This window comes from Schistocerca piceifrons, chromosome 2 (genome assembly GCF_021461385.2).
Source record: "Schistocerca piceifrons isolate TAMUIC-IGC-003096 chromosome 2, iqSchPice1.1, whole genome shotgun sequence".
In the NCBI taxonomy this organism is placed as follows: domain Eukaryota; kingdom Metazoa; phylum Arthropoda; class Insecta; order Orthoptera; family Acrididae; genus Schistocerca; species Schistocerca piceifrons.
The window spans coordinates 814752826-814772165 of record NC_060139.1 but is presented as its reverse complement, the minus strand read 5'-3'; the positions used below and the strand labels follow the sequence as shown (position 1 = coordinate 814772165).

At 43.5% G+C, this 19340-nt stretch overlaps 1 protein-coding gene across 1 annotated transcript in view; it reads right to left on the bottom strand.

The window, feature by feature from the left end:
- LOC124776523 (enhancer of split mgamma protein-like) overlaps positions 1-19340 on the bottom strand; it is a 132738-nt gene that overhangs the window by 18485 nt on the left and 94913 nt on the right. Inside the window, exon 3 of the mRNA XM_047251552.1 lies at positions 18956-19078. Coding sequence (XP_047107508.1) covers positions 18956-19078 — 123 coding nt within the window. The remainder of the gene's footprint in view (positions 1-18955; positions 19079-19340) is intronic.

Genomic DNA, 19340 nt, shown 5'->3' with positions numbered 1-19340 from the left:
CACTTCTCAAAATAAAATGCGGGTCTGTTGTCTTTATGAAGTGTATGATTGTCTCTGCAGTCTCAGAAAAGATATACACTCTAAGGGGGGGGGGGGGGGGGGAGGAAATAACGCACCGCAACGAATTATCCGAATGGGTTGGAAATCGGTAGATGTAATGTAGATCTACAAACAAACAAATAATTACAATATCAGAAAAGATTGGATGATTTATTAAAGTGAAAGAGCTTCTAAAATTGAGCAAGTCAATAACGCGTTGGACCAACTCCGGCTCTTACTCAAGCAGTTATTCGGTTCACGCCAGACTCTGTCGGCCTGTTGGGTCCTCGAAATCCCGAGCTGACTGAAGGCCCGTATGCTCGGTGACAGTTCCGTGACAGTCAGATTGGTATCCAACGTCCAATTGGAACGTTAGATCCTCAAAATACCGAGCTGGTTGGTGGACCATATGGAGGAAGACAGTCAGGTTGGTATCCCACCGCTGGCAGATGCCTCTCCAGACAAGTGTTCGCTGGTAATCAGGGCTCAGTCCGTCATCGGGGCTCAGTTCGAAGCGGGACTTACCACTGAAAAACGTTCTATGCCAGTAATGAGATTACATATCGAAGATTTATCTGGATATCGCCTGAACAGTGGTGGGATGTCAGTCTGTCGTCCTCCATACTGCCTGACAACCAGGAGTGGTGCTCTGGGGTGCCATTTCTTCTCATAGCAGTACCATTTGGTTGTCATCTGTGGCAGCATAGGGTCGACGTTATTCTGCACCCCGTTTTTTGCCCTTCATGGCAAGCCATCCTGGGGTTAACTTTCAGCACGATAAAGCCCGCACAACACGGCGAGAGTTTCTACTGTTTGTCTGCGAACTTGCCAAACCCTACCTTGGCCAACAAGGCCGTCGGACATGTTCCCAGTTGAGAACGTTTGAGCATTTCAGGCAATGACCTCCAATCACCTCGGGATTTTGAGGCTCTAAAGCGCCAATTGGACAGAATTTGGCATTGTATCTCTCAAGAGGAAATCCAACAACTGTGTCAGCCAATGCCAAGCTTGCATATGAACCAGGGGTCGACTTGCTCAATTTGTGAAGCTCTTTCGCTTGAATAAATCTTCCAATTTTTCTGAAATTGTAATGCTTTGTTAGTCCCTATATGTACATCACATCTACCGTTGGGATAATTCCGTCCTCGTGTGGTTTTTCTTTCTTTCTTTTTTTTTTTGTCTTAGAGCATATTACAGCTAAATCTGAGAGCGTGTGGAAAAGGTAAGAACGAATTCTTACTTTCAGCTTATATGGGAATAATGTCCCGTGGAGATTAGCAGAGCTAAAGATGCCATTCTATATGCTGTCCGTGATTCAGCGGTATGGCATTTTCGTGAGTAAGCAGCAGCATGCATCACTGACCACGGCCGTTTATGGCGGCGTGTCTCACCCCAGAGCAATTCACTGTGCGTGTGCTCCCTGACTGTAGGTCGTGCCGCCGTCGGGACGTGCAGCGCATGGCGAGTAGACGCAGACCGGCTCTTCCTGCACTGACCGCCGATTCTGAGCGCGCCCTGTCCAGACTCGAGATTCGGCAAAAAGCGGCGTCCTTGCCTCTCGACGGAACGGGACCAGCTTCCGTTCCCACACTGCTCGCGACGCGTGCCCGGCATTCTATCGGCACCAGCGCGCCAGTGATGTCAGAGATACCTCGCTATCTGTGCCCAACATATCAAACGACTGGACTCGTTTCCTGCAAGTGAACGGTCTGAAGTCTGCATGTCACGCAGAAGGTAATTCAGCAGATAGGGGGAGGTCTGCGTCATCCATCTCAGTGTTGATCGAGGTCATCTAAATCGACATCTACATCTACATCTACATAGATACCACGCAAGCCACAGTAAGGTGCGTGGCGGAGGATACACTGCACCACCACAAGTCACTTCCCGTTCCACTCGCAAATAGAGCAAGGGAGAAACGACGGCCTATATGCCTCCGTATAAGCCCTAATTTCTCGTATCCTATCTTCATGGTCTTTATGTAAAGTATGTTAGCGGCAGTAGTATCGGTCGCCAGTCAGCTTGAAATGCCGGTTATGTAAATTTTCTCCAGAGTGTTTTCAGAAAAGAGCGTCGCCTTCCTTCCAGGGATTACCATTAGAGTTCCAGAACCATTCCTTAACACTTATACGTTGTTCAAACCTAACGGCAACAAATTCTAGCAGCCCGAGTCTGAAATTGCTTCGATGTCTTCCTACAGTCCGACCTGGAACGGATCCCAAACACTCGAGCAGTATTTCTTTAAAGTCAGTACCGCCATTAGACTGTTGTTTATTTACAGCGTTACATTTACACTTACGCAATCATGATTTCAGCTTCAAAGTGCCATTATCAAGTGTTTTCTGAAAGCAGATTAGACAAAACAGTGAAATACATAACAAGTGATATAACCATATAAGAATCCATATTTATAATGCTTACTTACAAGTGATGAAATGGGAGATACGATACTGCGTGAAGAGTTTGACAGAGCACTGAAAGACCTGAGTCGAAACAAGGCCCCCGGAGTAGACAACGTTCAATTGGAACTACTGCCGGCCTTGGGGGAGCCAGTCCTGACAAAACTCTACCATCTGGTGAGCAAGTTGTATGAGACAGGCGAAATACCCTCAGACTTCAAAAAGAATATAATAATTCCAATCCCAAAGAAAACAGGTGTCGACAGATGTGAAAATTACCGAACTATCAGTTTAATAAGTCACAGCTGCAAAATCCTAATCGGCGAAGGTCAGTTTGGATTCCGCAGAAATGTTGGAACACGTGAGGCAATACTGACCCTACGACGTATCTTAGAAAATAGATTAAGGAAAGGCAAACCTACATTTCTAGCATTTGTAGACTTAGAGAGAGCTTTTGACAATGTTGACTGGAATACTCTCTCTCAAATTCTAAAGGTGGCAGGGGTAAAATACAGGGAGCGAAAGGCTATTTACAATTTGTACAGAAACCAGATGGCAGTTATAAGAGTCGAGGGGCACGAAAGGGAAGCAGTGGTTGGGAAGGGAGTGAGACAGGGTTGTACCCGTCCCCGATGTTATTCAATCTGTATATTGAGCAAGCAGTAAAGGAAACAAAAGAAAAATTCGGAGTAGGTATTAAAGTCCATGGAGATGAAATAAAAACGTTGAGGTTCGCCGATGACATTTTAATTCTGTCAGAGACAGCAAAGGACTTGGAAGAGCAGTTGAACGGAATGGACAGTGTCTTGAAAGGAGGATATAAGATGAACATCAACAAAAGCAAAACGAGGATAATGGAATGTAGTCGAATTAAGTCGGGTGATGCTGAGGGAATTAGATTAGGAAATGAGACACTTAAAGTAGTAAAGGAGTTTTGCTATTTGGGGAGCAAAATAACTGATGGCTCAAATGGCTCTGAGCACTATGGGACTTAACATCTATGGTCATCAGTCCCCTAGAACTTAGAACTACTTAAACCTAACTAACCTAAGGACATCACACAACACCCAGCCATCACGAGGCAGAGAAAATCCCTGACCCCGCCGGGAATCGAACCCGGGAACCCGGGAGTGGGAAGCGAGAACGCTACCGCACGACCACGAGATGCGGGCAAAATAACTGATGATGGTCGAAGTAGAGAGGATATAAAATGTAGACTGGCAATGGCAGGGAAAGCGTTTCTGAAGAAGAGAAATTTGTTAACATCGAGTATAGATTTAAGTGTCAGGAAGTCGTTTATGAAAGTATTTGTATGGAGTGTAGCCCTGTATGGAAGTGAAACATGGACGATAAATAGTTTGGACAAGAAAAGAATAGAAGCTTTCGAAATGTGGTGCTGCAGAAGAATGCTGAAGATTAGATGGGTAGATCACATAACTAATGAGGAGGTATTGAACAGAATTGGGGAGAAGAGGAGTTTGTGGCACAACTTGACAAGAAGAAGGGACCGGTTGGTCGGACATGTTCTGAGGCATCAAGGAATCACCAAATTAGCATTGGAGGGCAGCGTGGAGGGTAAAAATCGTAGAAGGAGACCAAGAGATGAATACACTAAGCAGATTCAGAGGGATGTAGGTTGCAGTAAATACTGGGAGATGAAGAAGCTTGCACAGGATAGAGTAGCATGGAGAGCTGCATCAAACCAGTCTGAGGACTGAAGACAACAACAACAACAACACTTACAAGTGTTATACATTGCCTAAGATGGCATACTGTCGTATTAAAATACACTATTAGACACATTGTCTAAGAGTCGATATTTCTGCGGCTGGTCCCGGCGGAGGTTCGAGTCCTCCCTGGGGCATGGGTGTGTGTGTTTGTCTTTAGGATACTTTAGGTTAAGTACTGTGTAAGCTTAGGGACTGATGACCTTAGCAGTTAAGTCCCATAAGATTTCACACACATTTGAACATTTGATATTTCTGACTCTTAGCCAACTGCCATTCATTCAAGATCGTGTACTCAGTGATGAAACAAAGCAGTAGGCTCTCCCAGAAATATCGACTCTTAGACAATGTGTCTAATAGTGTATTTCAATACGACAAAAATGGTTCAAATGGCTCTGAGCACTATGCGACTTAACTTCTGAGGTCATCAGTCGCCTAGAACTTAGAACATTATTAAACCTAACTAACCTAAGGACATCACACACATCCATGCCCGAGGCAGGATTCGAACCTGCGACCGGAGCGGTCGCTCGGCTCCAGACTGTAGCGCCTATAACTGCACGGCCTTAATACGACAGTATGCCATCTTAGGCAATGTGTAACACTTGTAAGTAAGCATTGCAAATATGAATTCTTATATGGGTATATCACTTATGTATTTCACTGTTATTGTCTACTCTGCTTTCAGAAAACACTTGATAATGGCACTTTGAAGCCGAAATCATGATTGTGTAAGTGTAAATGTAACACTGTAAATAAACAAATCTAACGGCGCTACTGACTTTAAAGAAATATACTGACTGAAAATATGACTGTGGCCCCGCACTATGAAAAAAAAAATATATATATTAAACTCGCGCAGTAATCAGCAATATATCGCACTAGCGTCCTATATGCAGTCTCCTTTACAGATGAACAAGTCTTTCATAAAATTCTCCCAAGAAACGGAAATCGACCATTCGCCTTCCCTACCACAGTTCTTACAAGCTCCTTCCATCTCATATTGCTTTGTAAAGTTAAGTCCAGACATTTAAACGACTTGACTGTGTCGAGCAGGACACTAGTAATACTGTATCCAAACATTACAGGTTTGTTCTTCCTACTCATTCGCATTAATTTAAATGTTACCTCATTTAGCTGCCATTTATCACACCAACTGGACGTTTTTTCTGAGTCGTCTTGTACCTTCCTGCAGTCACTCAACTATGACACCCTACCGTACACCATCGCGTCATCAGCAAAGAACCGCATATTGCTGTCCACCCCTTCCGCCAAATTATTTGTGTATACAGAGAACAACAGCCGTCCTGTTAGACTGCCCTGGGGCACTCCTGATGATACTCTTGTCTCCGATGAACACTCGCCGTCGAGGCAACATATTGGGTTCTGTTACTTAAGAAGTTTTCAAGCCACTCACATATCTGTGAGCATATTCCATATGCTCTTATCTTCATTAACAGCCTGCGACGAGGCAGCGCTTCAAATGCTTTCCGGAAATCTAGAAATATGGAATCTGCCTCTTGCCTTTCACCCATAATTCGCAGTATATCACTTCAGAAAAGGGCAAGCTGAGTTTCGCACGAGCGATGCCCTCTAAAACCAAGCTGATTCGTGGACGTAAGCTTCTCAGTCTCAAGAAAGTTTATTATTTCGAACTGAGAATATGTTCAAGGTAAAAAGTAAATTAAAGTGTATCTCTTTTGGGAAACTTACCCTAAGATGTCTCAATGTATCTGTCTAGGCAAATTGCTTCGAAGGCTGCGTCTACATCTACATCTTATGGCGTGTGGTGGAGGGCAATTCTGCACTATGATTGACAGTAAGCCTCCGTATTAGCTCTAACGTTTTCAATTTTCTAGTCGTGGACATTTCGTGTGACGCATATGGGAGGATGCTGTACGGTCTCGAAATTTCAACAGTGAGGTTCTCACTATAGTCGACATATTCGTGTCGTGATAATCAGCAACTGTATCAATATCGATCACTCAGGGTCATCTTCGGATCTAAAATGTAGTAAAATTAAGTACGTACCATCTAATATTTTACAGTAAGTAGAGAAAAAGAAACTGTACTTAAACGTAGAATTTTCCTCGGCAGTTGCGTTTGCGATCGGTCCTGTCTACTCAGAGCCAAGCATCAGAGTATTTTCTTTTGGAACACTGATTGCAGCCGCGAAATACGGCTCTCTGATGCGGTTCTGAGTAGACAAGACAGGTTCCGGATACAAATATTTAGGTAAAGTCTACATTTACGTACAACATTTTTTATGCTGATTGTAAAATATTAGCTGCTACATATTTAATTCTACATTGTTTGAGGTCTGAAGATATCCTGTGTGGTCGAAACATGTTATCTAATTAAAAATGTGGAATAGAGACTGAAAAATAAATGGGATTGCATTAAATATTAATACAGTTGCTGATTATCTCAACTCCTGTCTCATAGTGTTTGCAACTGTAGTTCGTTGAGTATCTCCGTAATGCTTTCGTGTCGACAAAGCGATCCCGGGTTAAAACGCACTACTCTTTATTGTATCTCCCTTACCTCTTCTATTAATCAAACATGGTAAGCCGTCCAGACTGATAAGCAATATTAAAAAAATCCTTTGAACAAGTGTTTGCAATCCACTTCTTTCGTGAATAACATTAATTAAGATTCTTCCAACGAATCTCAGTCTGCCACCCGCTTTTTTACAGTTTGTTTTATGTGGTCATTTCACTTTAAGTTATTGAAGATAGTTACAGTAGAAATTTTGCAGTACTTACTACTTCCACTGATTTGTCGACAATGTTGTAATCGAACAGAAGCAGGTATGAACGTAGAATCTTCTACATAGTTTGACTTGCCACGTTCCCCTTTTGTTTCTTCTTAAGGCCTCGACGTTTCCAACCCCTCTGCTGCGATCCTTTCAGGAACTTCTGGTGTTCCCGATTAGGTGAACAGTTTGAATCAAAACGTCGGTTGTGTAAGATGAATCTAAAGAATAACATGACGTGGCCTGACAATCTAGATTTTATTTACCTTCAATAAAAAAAAACCGCGGACCTGTATAGTAGTTAATATCTTCGCCAGTTTCTATGGAATACTTTACGTTTCTTTACGTTCCGGCTAAACTGCCAGCCACTCGATCAACCGTTGATGGTCCGGAAATCTTCCTGCTAGAATCTTCTGGCGTCCTAACCCTCCTATGGACAATAGGGTAGTCCACAAACAGCTTCCAGCGTTATGTGGTAGATTACTAACTTACACTGTAAATAGCGTATTAAGACTGCTACACAACTCTAAAAGTTTCCTTGGATTTAAACATATCATTCTCGGCAACGCCGTGGACTCATTCTTAGATGCTGGTCTTCGTCAAACGCATTGGTTGGAATTATTTTCGTATTTTTGGGCCACAATTATGTATTAATATTTGAATGACACTTCCACCATTCGACTGTAAAAGTTCTGTATTTTATATTACTATCGCTTGTACTTGATAATGGCCTAATGCGGAAATATCATTCAAGCATCGTTGATTGTTATTTTCTCGTCTTTTTTTGGGAGGGGGGTTGGTGGAGGGGGGTTGGTGGAGGGGGGGGGGGGAAGAGGGGAGGAAGAGGTCGTAAGTCTGACAAGTGGTCATACGTGTAGTAGGTTTGATGCGGCTCACCATGATTTCCTATTCTGTGACAACGTCTTCTTCTCTGAGTAACACTTAACCCAACGTCCTCAATTACTTGTTGGGTTGGTTCCAAGCTCTTTCTTCCTCTACACTTTTTTGCCAGTCACGGTTCTCTCTAACGTCACGAAAGTTTCTTCCTGCCGTCTTAATACTAATCGTATCATTCTACTCCCATACCCGTCTGGCATGCTTTGTGAGCATGTTGGAGCTTTCTTAAGGACGTGGAAATGAACTTGTGATGAATGCTGACAGAAGCAGAGGCGAATCGAGGCGAAATAAGTTAGCCTGGACCAGCCGAGAAGACCAGTTACCTTTATACTGCCCACCTCAGTCATTTTGTATTCTGGGAACGAAGAATTAGATTGCAGTTTTTTCCAGTTAGCCACGCGGGGTAGCCGTCCGGTCTTGGGCACCTTGCCACGGTTCGCGCGGCTCCCCGTGTCGGAGTTTCGAGTCCTCTCTCGGACGTGAATGTGTGTGTTGTCCTTAGTGTAAGTTAAAATGGTTCAAATGGCTCTGAGCACTATGGCACTTAACTGCTGTGGCCATCAGTCCCCTAGAACTTAGAACTACTTAAACCTAACTAACCTAAGAACATCACACACATCCACGCCCGAGGCAGAATTCGAACCTGCGACCGTAGCAGTGTAAGTTACTTTAAGTTAGGATAAGTGGTATGTAAGCCTGCGGACCGATGACCTCAGCAGATTGGTTCCACAGGAACCTACCGTAAATTTCCAAACTTTTTCTTGCAGTTAATGCAATGACGGAGAAGATCTCAACACCAAAAAATTATTATTGTAATGAAAATGGGGGATTACATTTGTCTAGGTAATACATTCGAATAACACTGCAAGATCATGGGGTAAAGCGAGCACGAGATAAGTCTTTGCAAATGTGAAATGCTGTTAATAAACAGCGTAACCGCCAGAATGTTGGATGCAAGGGTACAACCGTGCATACATTATGCTGTACAGGCCGGATGTTAGTTCGTGGTATGGAGTTCCTCGCCTGTTTTAATGCAGAGACGGTTAATGCTGTTTGTGGATGATGCTGGAATTATCGTCATATGATGTCCAGCATGTGCCCGACTGGAGACACATACGATGCTCGAGCAGGCCAAGGGAACATGTAGGCTGACTGGCTGACTGTAGAGCATGTTGGGTCACAACACCGATATGTGAGTGAGCGTTATCCTGTTGGAAAACATTCGTACACGAATGGCAGCACAACAGGTCGAATCACCAGACTGACGTACGGATTTACAGTCAGGGTGCATGAGAAAACCACTAGAGTGCTTCTGCTGTCATACAAAATTGCACCCAAGACCATAACTCGAGGTGTAGGTCCAATGTGTATAGCATGCAGAAAGGCTGTTTGTGGGTCTTCAATTGGCCTCTTTCTAGCCAACACACGGCCGTCACTGGCACCGTTGCAGAACCAGCTTTGATCAGAAAATACAACAGGCCTCCACCCTGCTCTCGAATGAGCTCTCGACTGACACCACTGAAGTAAAAGAGGGCAGTGGAATTCACGCAACAGAGCGTCTAGTTCGAAGCTGTCTTTGAAGTAATCGATTTGGAACAGTTGGTTGTGTCACTGTGGTGTCCACCGCTGCTCATATTGCTGCTACAGACTTAGTCAAATGCGCCAGAGCCATACGCCGAACACGGTGGTCTTCCCTCCTGGTACTGCCGCGTGGCCGTACGTGGCCCGGCCCTCTTCGGACCGTACATTCTGGTGAACACAGACGTCAGCAGTCATGTACAGTGGCTACAATCCTGCCAAGTTTTTCAGCAGTATCGCAGAAGGAACATCCCGATTCTCGTAGCCCTATTACACGACGTCGTTCAAACTCACTGAGGTGTTGATAATGGTGTTGTGGCCTTGAAGGTATTCTTGACTAACATCAACTCACCACGTCCAATTTTAAAGGTAACTAACGCTCACGACCGTTACTGCGTGTATTTAAAACAAAGCTGATTTGCATCCTCATAATGGTGCTGCTAGCACCACTCTTATGCAACTGGCTCGAAACTGAAATAGACATCACGTTTCAGATGTACAAATACAGCTACCAACTTTATGTGGTACAACTTCTTGTCGGTGTTGAGATTTCTTTCCATCGTGTAGATTTGTACTATAAATAGAAAACTGGATCAGATACCATTACTCATGATTTTTGTAGGGATTAAACTATACAAATCAATCTCCGTGTCATAGTTTGTTAAAATTCAGGGCCGGTTTTGCCTCTGCAGCCATCGTCAGATCCAACAACAGACGCTTATTCAATACAACCTCAAGAATGTTACTGGTGAGAGAAGTAAGAGACCCATGTTTGCATCCTGGTCCTGAGCCTGATCGCGGAGATCCTTAAATGATTTTTCGACAGTTGTCAGGAGCTCGCGAAATTGAGTCGTTCAGCAGTCCTAGGAGTTGCAGTCGAAAGCTCTCTAGAGCAGAGGTCCTGTTTTGGTAACATTACTGATTTCTAAGCTCGAAAGTTAGTGACCTATCTTGATCCAAAAAGTGTTATTTCCAGTGAAGAAAACTTCAAGAATTTGCAGATGCAAGGATGTGGACGGATGAACTGCCTTAACGATTTTTGCATTCAAGTGTGTGACAGATGCACGCATTTGTCGAGTAGGAGATGCGTGTATCAGTTCGTGAAGTCGTTGGTGGTATTTTATGGAAAATATGACTTTGCAAGGTGTAATAGAGAGACTAAATATTTTTTATTACCTTGGAAGTTTGTTGTTTTATTGTGACATTTCACGTAGGCCTTCGGCCAATTACCCTAGTTTATCTTTCTGGAGATTATCGGGCGGAAGTTATTATCGACCACCTAGAGGCACCGTAGTCTCTTAACAGTGTACGTTTTCTAGTACAGCGGTCGAATCTCGTAATCTCTCTGAATAAATTAAAATACCGCACAGGGCCGGCCGGAGTGGCCAAGCGGTTCTGGCTCTACAGTCTGGAACCGCGCCACCGCTATGGTCGCAGGTTCGAATCCTGCCCCGGGCATGGATGTGTGTGATGTCCTTAGGTTGGTTAGGTTTAAGAAGTTGTAAGTTCTAGGGGACTCATGACCACAGCAGTTAAGTCCCATAGTACTCAGAGCCATTTGAACCATTTGACACTTTGATTTTGGTGTTTCCGAAGTAGAAATTTTAACCCTGTCCTGAGGGTCCAAGCGTTTCTGGGGTTCCTTGTTGAACAGTTTTGTGAAGTGTAGCATTGCTGAGGAGCAACTAGGTAGGTCAATAAACGGTTGCTAATTAATCTTTGGAGCAATATATCGCGTAACTTGTCTCATGCGGAAGGGAGCGTGTATTCTGGCCACTGTTGCAACCCAGGCTTCGTTCCACTCCACGGCCTCTCCGATGTTAGCGGACATTCGAGGATACTGGTTTACCTTGTCTTTCTGTCTGTCTGACTGACTGTCTCTCTCTCTCTCTCTCTGTGTCTAAGTGGCTGTTCTCCGTCTTCATGGCTTGGAAGAATCGTACTGAGACCATCCAGCACCTCTCACATAACTGCCAAAGCTGTTCCCGCTTCCCTTCCCTCTTGGAACTATGTTTCTGCATTATTTTCTATTCATATTTTCAAAATTTTGAAATTTTATAAATAGGTGTAATAAAAATGAAGCATTTGTGGAAGTTATAACTTTGCAGGGTCTAATAGACCATACTAAATTATTTTTCTTTCCATGAAACACAACATGATTGGAGCACTGTTGTAAGTAATCCGAAAATTGTACAAGCTTTAAAAAAAATTAAATTAAAACAAAACCTGTGTATTATTATTTATGACAGCAGTTGTACAATGGTTTTAATACGATGTACAGGGTGACTCAAAGGACTATTAATATTTGAAAAAGCACTAATTCACGGAATAATTTAAGAAGAGATGTAAAAATCGACACACGTGCCTGAAATAGCATGATGTTTTATTGAAACTACAAACGAGTGCTACACTGGTTAATGGAGTCGCTCGACAGAAAGATGTCAATTACGCCTAGGAGGGGTAGTCAGATCATCCGTAATCTGGCTGCCTGCAGCTGTGATTTTTATGCAGGATGGCGTTCCATCTCAGAAAGATCTCTCGCGCACATCGATGAGGATGGCGCGTTGAGCCACCACGTCCGTCACACTTGACCTCCCAGGTCCGCAGACAACTTAGCTTTTGTATCATATGAAGCGCCATCTGTTTCTCAATTTACGACCTGTTTTGGATTTTTACCTCTCTACCTACATTACTACGTGAAGTATTTAATTTTTAAATGTTAACGACTTTGGATCACATAGTATCACAAGTAACATATTTTATTACTCTCATAATATTATATTATTCTACACACACTGTAGCATGATTCTTGATTTTTTTTTTGTTTAATTGGAAGCATGTAGTATCAGCAGAAACTTGGGTGAAGCAAAAATACTGGCTGGATGACGAAGTAAATTACATATCCCCTCCCTTTTTTAATTGTTTTATTCATCGCTGTGTCTTCAGTCGGCGGATATCGGAAGCTACAATGAAATAGGCTGTTTGCTTCAGTAATCGCTCTCAGGCTTTCACGATTATTCTGCAGTCAGGTAGCAGCGTTAAAACCATTGTTGAACATGTATAACCTTCGTAGGTGAGAGGTTTCTTTTTTTTATCTTTTTGTCAATTTTTGGACTTCTCTATGGGAGCTCCCTTGTCGGGCCTACTTCAAAAACCCCTTCTCCCTTGTGTGAATACCACAGTCTCGTAATGTGCGTGTAGTAATGGTGTAAGGCCTACTAAGTATGATACAGACGTGCTGATTAAGGACATCGCGACCAATTTTCTACTTGGAGTACAAAATTATACGAGAGAAACAGTTACAGATTTTAATGAGACGTTTGTATAGCTATTCCTTTCTCATCTCCACGGTAGTCGTCTGGGTAATTTTCCCATGCAATTGTTCGTGTTTACAGATTTTAGCAAGTCTTGAAGAGTCCATCTTTTCCACATGTTCATTCTAATTTATTTTCCTAATCTTCATCCATTTATCCATTTTTTGCATTCCGTACCGTTCTCTTGTCGACACATCTGTTCTTTCGTTCCATATGGTCACTCCTTGTATATATATTAGTACTTTCATTACCACTGCCGTTAACTTTTGTTTTACCTTATTCGTTTCTGCTCAAGTTTCTGCTGAGTATGTCAAAACAGGACGCACCATTGTTTTATATATGATTACTTTCCCCTAAATTGGTTTCTTCATACAGTATTTTGCAGGCATCCGGGTATCCTGCCTGGCTTTGTCACTTGACTTTTCAGTTCCATGGTTAAGTCCCTATAACTGGTGATAACATTCCTCAGATAAATAAACCCATCACTCGTTCCGTTGACAGACCACCTACTTCTAATTTACATCAAACAGGTGCTTCTGATATTACCATACCCTTAGTTATTTTTATATGAGATTTCCATGTTATATTGCTGAGCTGTTTTATTAAATTGATGAACTAACCTTTGTAGATTATCCTCATTATCTGCTTTACTACTATACTTCTCATTTTATAGCCCAGTTCCTTTCTTACATGATTAGTGACATGGTGCATTACTAGTTGAGAAGAAGTGGATTTAATGAACCTCCTTGTCTAATTCCTTTATCTAGCATAGTTTCATCTGTAAATTGTTCATGTGTTTTGGTTTACCACCGTGAAGCTGGTGGGGAGGTTTGTGTGCGTCAGTGATCCACTGAGCTATGCTGGTGGGAGATTGCTCCTCATAGGGCCGCCGTGTCAGACGGTTGGTGAGATTTCAGAGGAAGGGTAGTCCTGTAAAGGGCCACTTTATTAGCGGTATGTGGATAGCAACCACAAGGGCCCTTAGTTAAGTCTGACATTACTTCCACTTACTTTGTCAGTCTTCTTCTGTTTTCTTTCGTATCGCCCTCCCTTGACCAGCTCTTTCTTTATTTTTATTTTTTTTTACCCCTAACGATATTAGATTTCGAGGCCCGAGATGTCTTTCATTTTCCTCCTTCACTGTCTGCTTTCAGGAAAGGCAGGCCTCTGAGAGCAGTAGTGGAGGGCTAGGGGAAGGATACCCCCAAGAACAAAACCCTGGTTCTCCACGTTGGGAGTCCCTGCGTGAGATTAGCATCCTTTGTGAGGAAAGGAAGTTCTAACGCTGCTGACAGAAATAGTAACAACCCTCAGGTCTCGGACTTATTGATAAAATACCTTACCCGCGTTCAGTGCGAGTTCTGTCCCCGAAAATTAAAACCTCACCAGGCGTCTGAGAACATTCGCTATGTCCCCAGAGGCCAGACGTGAAAACTGAAACGTCAACGCAATCCAAATCTTTACTTTCTTAGACTGGCTTGTTAAGGTGTTCACCGTTTCCTCTCCGTTCTTCCAATAGAAAGACGAGCTCTGTGCCCACCGTCTTAGTGAGTGGTACAATTAAGATCAGGACCTGGTCACCGGATGTATTTGTAATTCTGGGAGCTGGAAAGTAGTCTTGACAGGCGCATTAGTGGCGACGGCCGATCAGATTGGGAGCAATCTTCTGTTAATTACCAGCGGGCCCGGAGGGATTGCTCTCCCGCCCATAACACGGTAACTGAGGCAAGTAGGTGCGGACCGTTTTTATCGTTTCCTCTCCGTAACCGGTTTCCCTTCGCCATAAGCGACAAAGACGACGTCGACGTCTTTCAAATTAGAGAGAAACGGAACTGTTGCGAAAGGAATGCCTTTTTGACGCTAATAAAATTTATATGTCCTTTAAAAGAATTGCCTAATTAGGTACATGTACGAAAGTTTCAGAGTAGGCGAGGAGCTCTAATGAGCATTTAGTTTCTTCAAGTCTCTGCAAATCACCTGTGCTATATAGGTGTTGCATTGTAATATTACACTACAGGTTACTTGTTACTGTTGCTAACTCTTTAGTCGTTAGTTAGAGGTTACCTACACTATCTGATGAGACGTATCTTGACACTTCTATTAGTGGACCTTTAAGACAGCTTTAACTCTGATGGGCACAGTTTCATTGAGGTGTTTTATTGTCTGTGGAGTAAACGCAACCCATTCTTCAAGAGCCGAAACCATAGAAGGTAGTTATGCCGGGCATTGGGGTCCGGTGCGTAGTCAAAACTCTTCTCAAAGGTGTTCTATTGAGCTCACGTCGGGACGCTGTGCAGGCCAGATAATTTCAGTTACTGTCCACAAACCATTGCCTCACAGATGCGCCGCTAGCAGCACCACGTCACCATAAGGCGTCTGTGCGTAGCACACAAGTATTTCACCAGAATTAAGAATGAAATTAAAAGATGAAGTAGCTTTTTCAAACTTTGTCAACATATGCTTTAGCGTAATACTGTTTAAACTGTCAAGTATCAGACTGATTAGATCAATAATTTACCTAAATACATCGTTTTAAGAACAAAAGATAAGTGGCGCTAAATAATAAAGCTAGGAAGCCATAAATTGGTGATAATGTGCAGATTTATGTTAAAATTAACTGGTTCATGTCTCAACGCGATTAAATCAATATTTTTAATAAAAATTGAAGATGCTAAATATCAGACTTAGAAGCGTAAAAATTTGTATGACGCCTCAGTTCAACTTAACAATAATAACTACGTGACCCCATTAAGCTACCTCTAATAGTTTTCGAGTAATGTAATGAAAACTAAATTTGTAAAAAAAACGTCCTTATTTGTAGTAGACTAAGTATCTGTTATATTAAGGCTAGAAAGTTTTGGTTACAGTACGTGATAAAACCTATTAAATAACAAAGATATAATAAGTTTCATGGCCTGTATGTAAATAATAACAAATACAAGATTCGTTCTAAAAATTTTAGAACGCGAAGTCTTAATGAAGGTGAGCTAAAACTTTTTTTGTGATTTTAACGTACTTGACTATATTCATACGGAAATTACGACATTGTTAATATATTATGTGTTCGAGAAAGCGACTGTCTGGAAACTGCTACTGGACGGATGACAGCAGGCGTTCCCTTGGCCGTCCGCTGCGCCACGTATGTAAATACAGCCGAGAGACAAGACTAGGCTTTGCTTCGCATCCAGCCAACGTTAAGATCCGCATCAGTCAAACGCTAACGCCGGAATGCGCGCTGCCTCGGATGACGTCAAAGACAGGCTGTTACAAAAAAATGGCTCTGAGTGCTATGGGACTTAACTGCTGAGGTCATCAGTCCCCTAGAACTTAGAACCACTTAAACCTAACTAACCTAAGGACATCACACACATCCATACCCGAGGCTGGATTCGAACCTGCGACCGTAGCGGTCGCGCGGTTCCAGACTGTAGCGCCTAGAACCGCTCGGCCACTTCGACCGGCCAGGCTGTTACAAAACGCGTATTTTCAGTAATAATGGAAAGTGAACTCGCGAGGACTGTACACCGTCCTGGATCGCTTAGATTTCGCAAAAATAACGGTTAGTGTGCCACCCGTAATTTTAAAAAAACCGTGTGGCAAGAGGTGACACTTATTTTCCATTTTTGTGGCGAGCATTTATTTTGATTATCAGTAGTCAGGGCGAAAGACAATTTAGCAGGAACTTACCGTAGAGGTCGGCTCTGAACTGCTCATAGTGTTGTGTAGGACAGAAAGATATCCTGTCAGTAACAACATAGTGAATATTACAATGTTGTGCGTGTGAGACTTTACCAAATATATGTATCAATTAGAACTCAAAAATCTTCATTTATAATCATAGTCCCGATTTCGCTGGACAAATAGAGAATAGAAACATTTCTTCCAGTGGGCTGGACATGAATGTGGACTTGCAAACTGGGAACTATGGTCAGTATGTTCTCCATCGCTTTCTGGCTGACCACAGAAATAGTTGCCAGGCTCTCGTAAAAAGCGGCGAACAATATTTACAACAATTCCAATTTCCACCAATAATTATTATTCAACCCGCCGCCCCACACCTTCGTTAGACCTCGCTGTTGCAAACGGACGTTACACCACGACACAGACACAAATATGAATACAGTGAATAGACACATTAGTGATCGGACGGACAGTTCATAATTTTGTGAGGAAAAAGAAATCGGTCAGGAGGCAGAATCGACAATGGATCTTCCGCCTGGCAGTCCAAAACTGTGATCACATAACAACAACGACATAGCTTTTCAAGCACACCTGATGTTGCTCATCTTGAGCTTGGGCCGTTCACTACTTCTGTTTTGCATCTTCTTTCACAGTTCATTACAACTTCTTCCTGTTTTCTTGCTTGATCTGTGTTCTGTTTTTGACGGGCTGTTCACTGACTGATCTTACCAGGTAAACTGAGGGGGGGGGGGGGGGGGTGAGGTGGTGCCATGAGGAGTTTCCCTTGTAGTTGTCAGCCACGTTCGAAGTCACTTGGGCTCTCCCGAACGGTCCTTTCCGCTGTTGCTGCTCCTCTATTGTTCTCTACCGACAGTACCACCCACCCCGTTTTCGTATACTGTCAGGTGCGTCTCTCGTGACATCTAGTGGACAATTTCACATTACACGGATGTGAGCTGATAATTTTGATTAAAATAGTTCACGGGTGAACTGTCTGATGTCAGTGTCCAAATGTTCATCATCACACGAGACGATGGCTGCGTGGTCGTCTGCCGAAATATTGTGCCCGTTGGACACTGACACCCGGCAGTTAACCCGTGAACTACTTCGACGTGTCGTAAGCCGGGAAAAGCTGAAGATTCAGATTGCTTTTGATCAGATGAACGTTGTAGACTAGTAGGCAATGTTGACTGTTTCAGTACGGGACCTGGAAGCAGTCGGATTTTCCCGCTGTGTCTCTGATGACGTCTGCCGGCCTCTGTGGCCTAGCGGTTCTAGGCGCTTCAAAAATGGTTCAAATGGCTCTGAACACTATGGGACTTCACATCTGAGGTCATCAGTCCCCTAGAACTTAGAACTAATTAAACGTAACTAACCTAAGGACACCACACACATCCATGCCCGGGGCAGGATTCGAACCTGCGATCGTAGCGGTCACGCGGTTCCAGACTGAAGCGCCTAGAGCCGCTCGGCCACACCGGCCGTCTAGGCGCTTCATTCTGGAACCGCGTGACCGCTACGGTCGCAGGTTCAAATCCTGCCTCGGGCATAGATGTGTGTGGTGTCCTTAGGTTAGTTACGTTTAATTAGTTCTAAGTTCTAGGAGACTGATGACCTCAGATGTTAAGTCCCATAGTGCTCAGAGCCATTTGAAGCATTTTTTTTTTGATGACGTCTGTAAATGATTAACCACTCTGTTGGAGAATAACGGTAATAAAGAGACGGTATAAGTGCAGATATTTTTATGTGTGGTGCCTCAATATATGCACACATCACTGTATTGGTTGTTTTCTCTCTATGTCGAACGGTCTCCCCACCTCGTTACAAAATTTACGACCTGACGTTTTCTGCATGGCCGTAAAGCACTACTAAGTGGGCTGCGCCTGTCAGTATAGAGTAACTGTTTAGCGTCCACATGTCCACAGCTCAACACTTGACTTTCTGCTCAGGGAAAACGAACATTAATGGTTTTCTAAAGTTAAAATCTTCTGGTGTGTTAGGCCGAGTCATATTTCCTCCAAAATAATCGACGTTTCGACTCCTCTGCTGGGATCTTCTTCAGGATCTAGCAATCAGTTGCTAGCAGTAGTGGACACCGGACAATCTTGAAGAAGATTCGAACAGAGTGATCGTCGATCATTTTACAGGAAATATGACGCGGCCAAACACCCCAGAAGAATTTAACTTTAATGACAATGGCCACGAAAGCCTGCAGACTTACATAAATCCTACAGACTTACATTATTGGTTTGCTTTTGCCACATGTAGCTGGAGGTAACTAACCAACCTAAATCATGCGACTTGTAGTAGTTAGAATTATTAGTCTGCAACTAACATAAACTTTGATGATGTAATGTTGTCCAGTACACTGTCCCCAGTCACCAATAGAAATATTTCCACTTATACCCGTTACACCCAGTACAGGGGGAAATTTCCGACTGTGGAGCCTCGACGCTGTTAAGGAGAGTCGAAACGCTATTGGAAGTGGTCGGCCGTCTTTGTGGCCACATCAGGGCTCGCCTTTTGCCATGATGTGAGTAGCGAGCAGAGAGCGGGCGGACCCACCTGGAAGCGAGGGGACTGCCAGCAGGAGCCACCGCCCTCCGCCTGCGACAGCCGCTGCAGGTGGCGCACCGTCAGCTCCAGGATGTCCGCCTTCTCCAGCTTGCTCACGTTCTCGCCCTCCGCCTGGAGAAAGAGGCACACATCCGACTTCAAAACACCGAGATTTATGAGTGATAAATTCGATCAAAATTGCATACTCCTATTGTAAGTAGGCTGTTTAGGTTTTTATGTTGGTAACGCCACGTAGCGCTCTGTATGAAAATCACTGGCTGTGCTGTGTGCCGTCCGTGGCTGGTTGGCATTGTTGGAATATTCGCTATTGTAGTGGTGTGTGTGTGTGTGTGTGTGTGTGTGTGTGTGTGTGTGTGTGTGTGTGTCTGTTGGG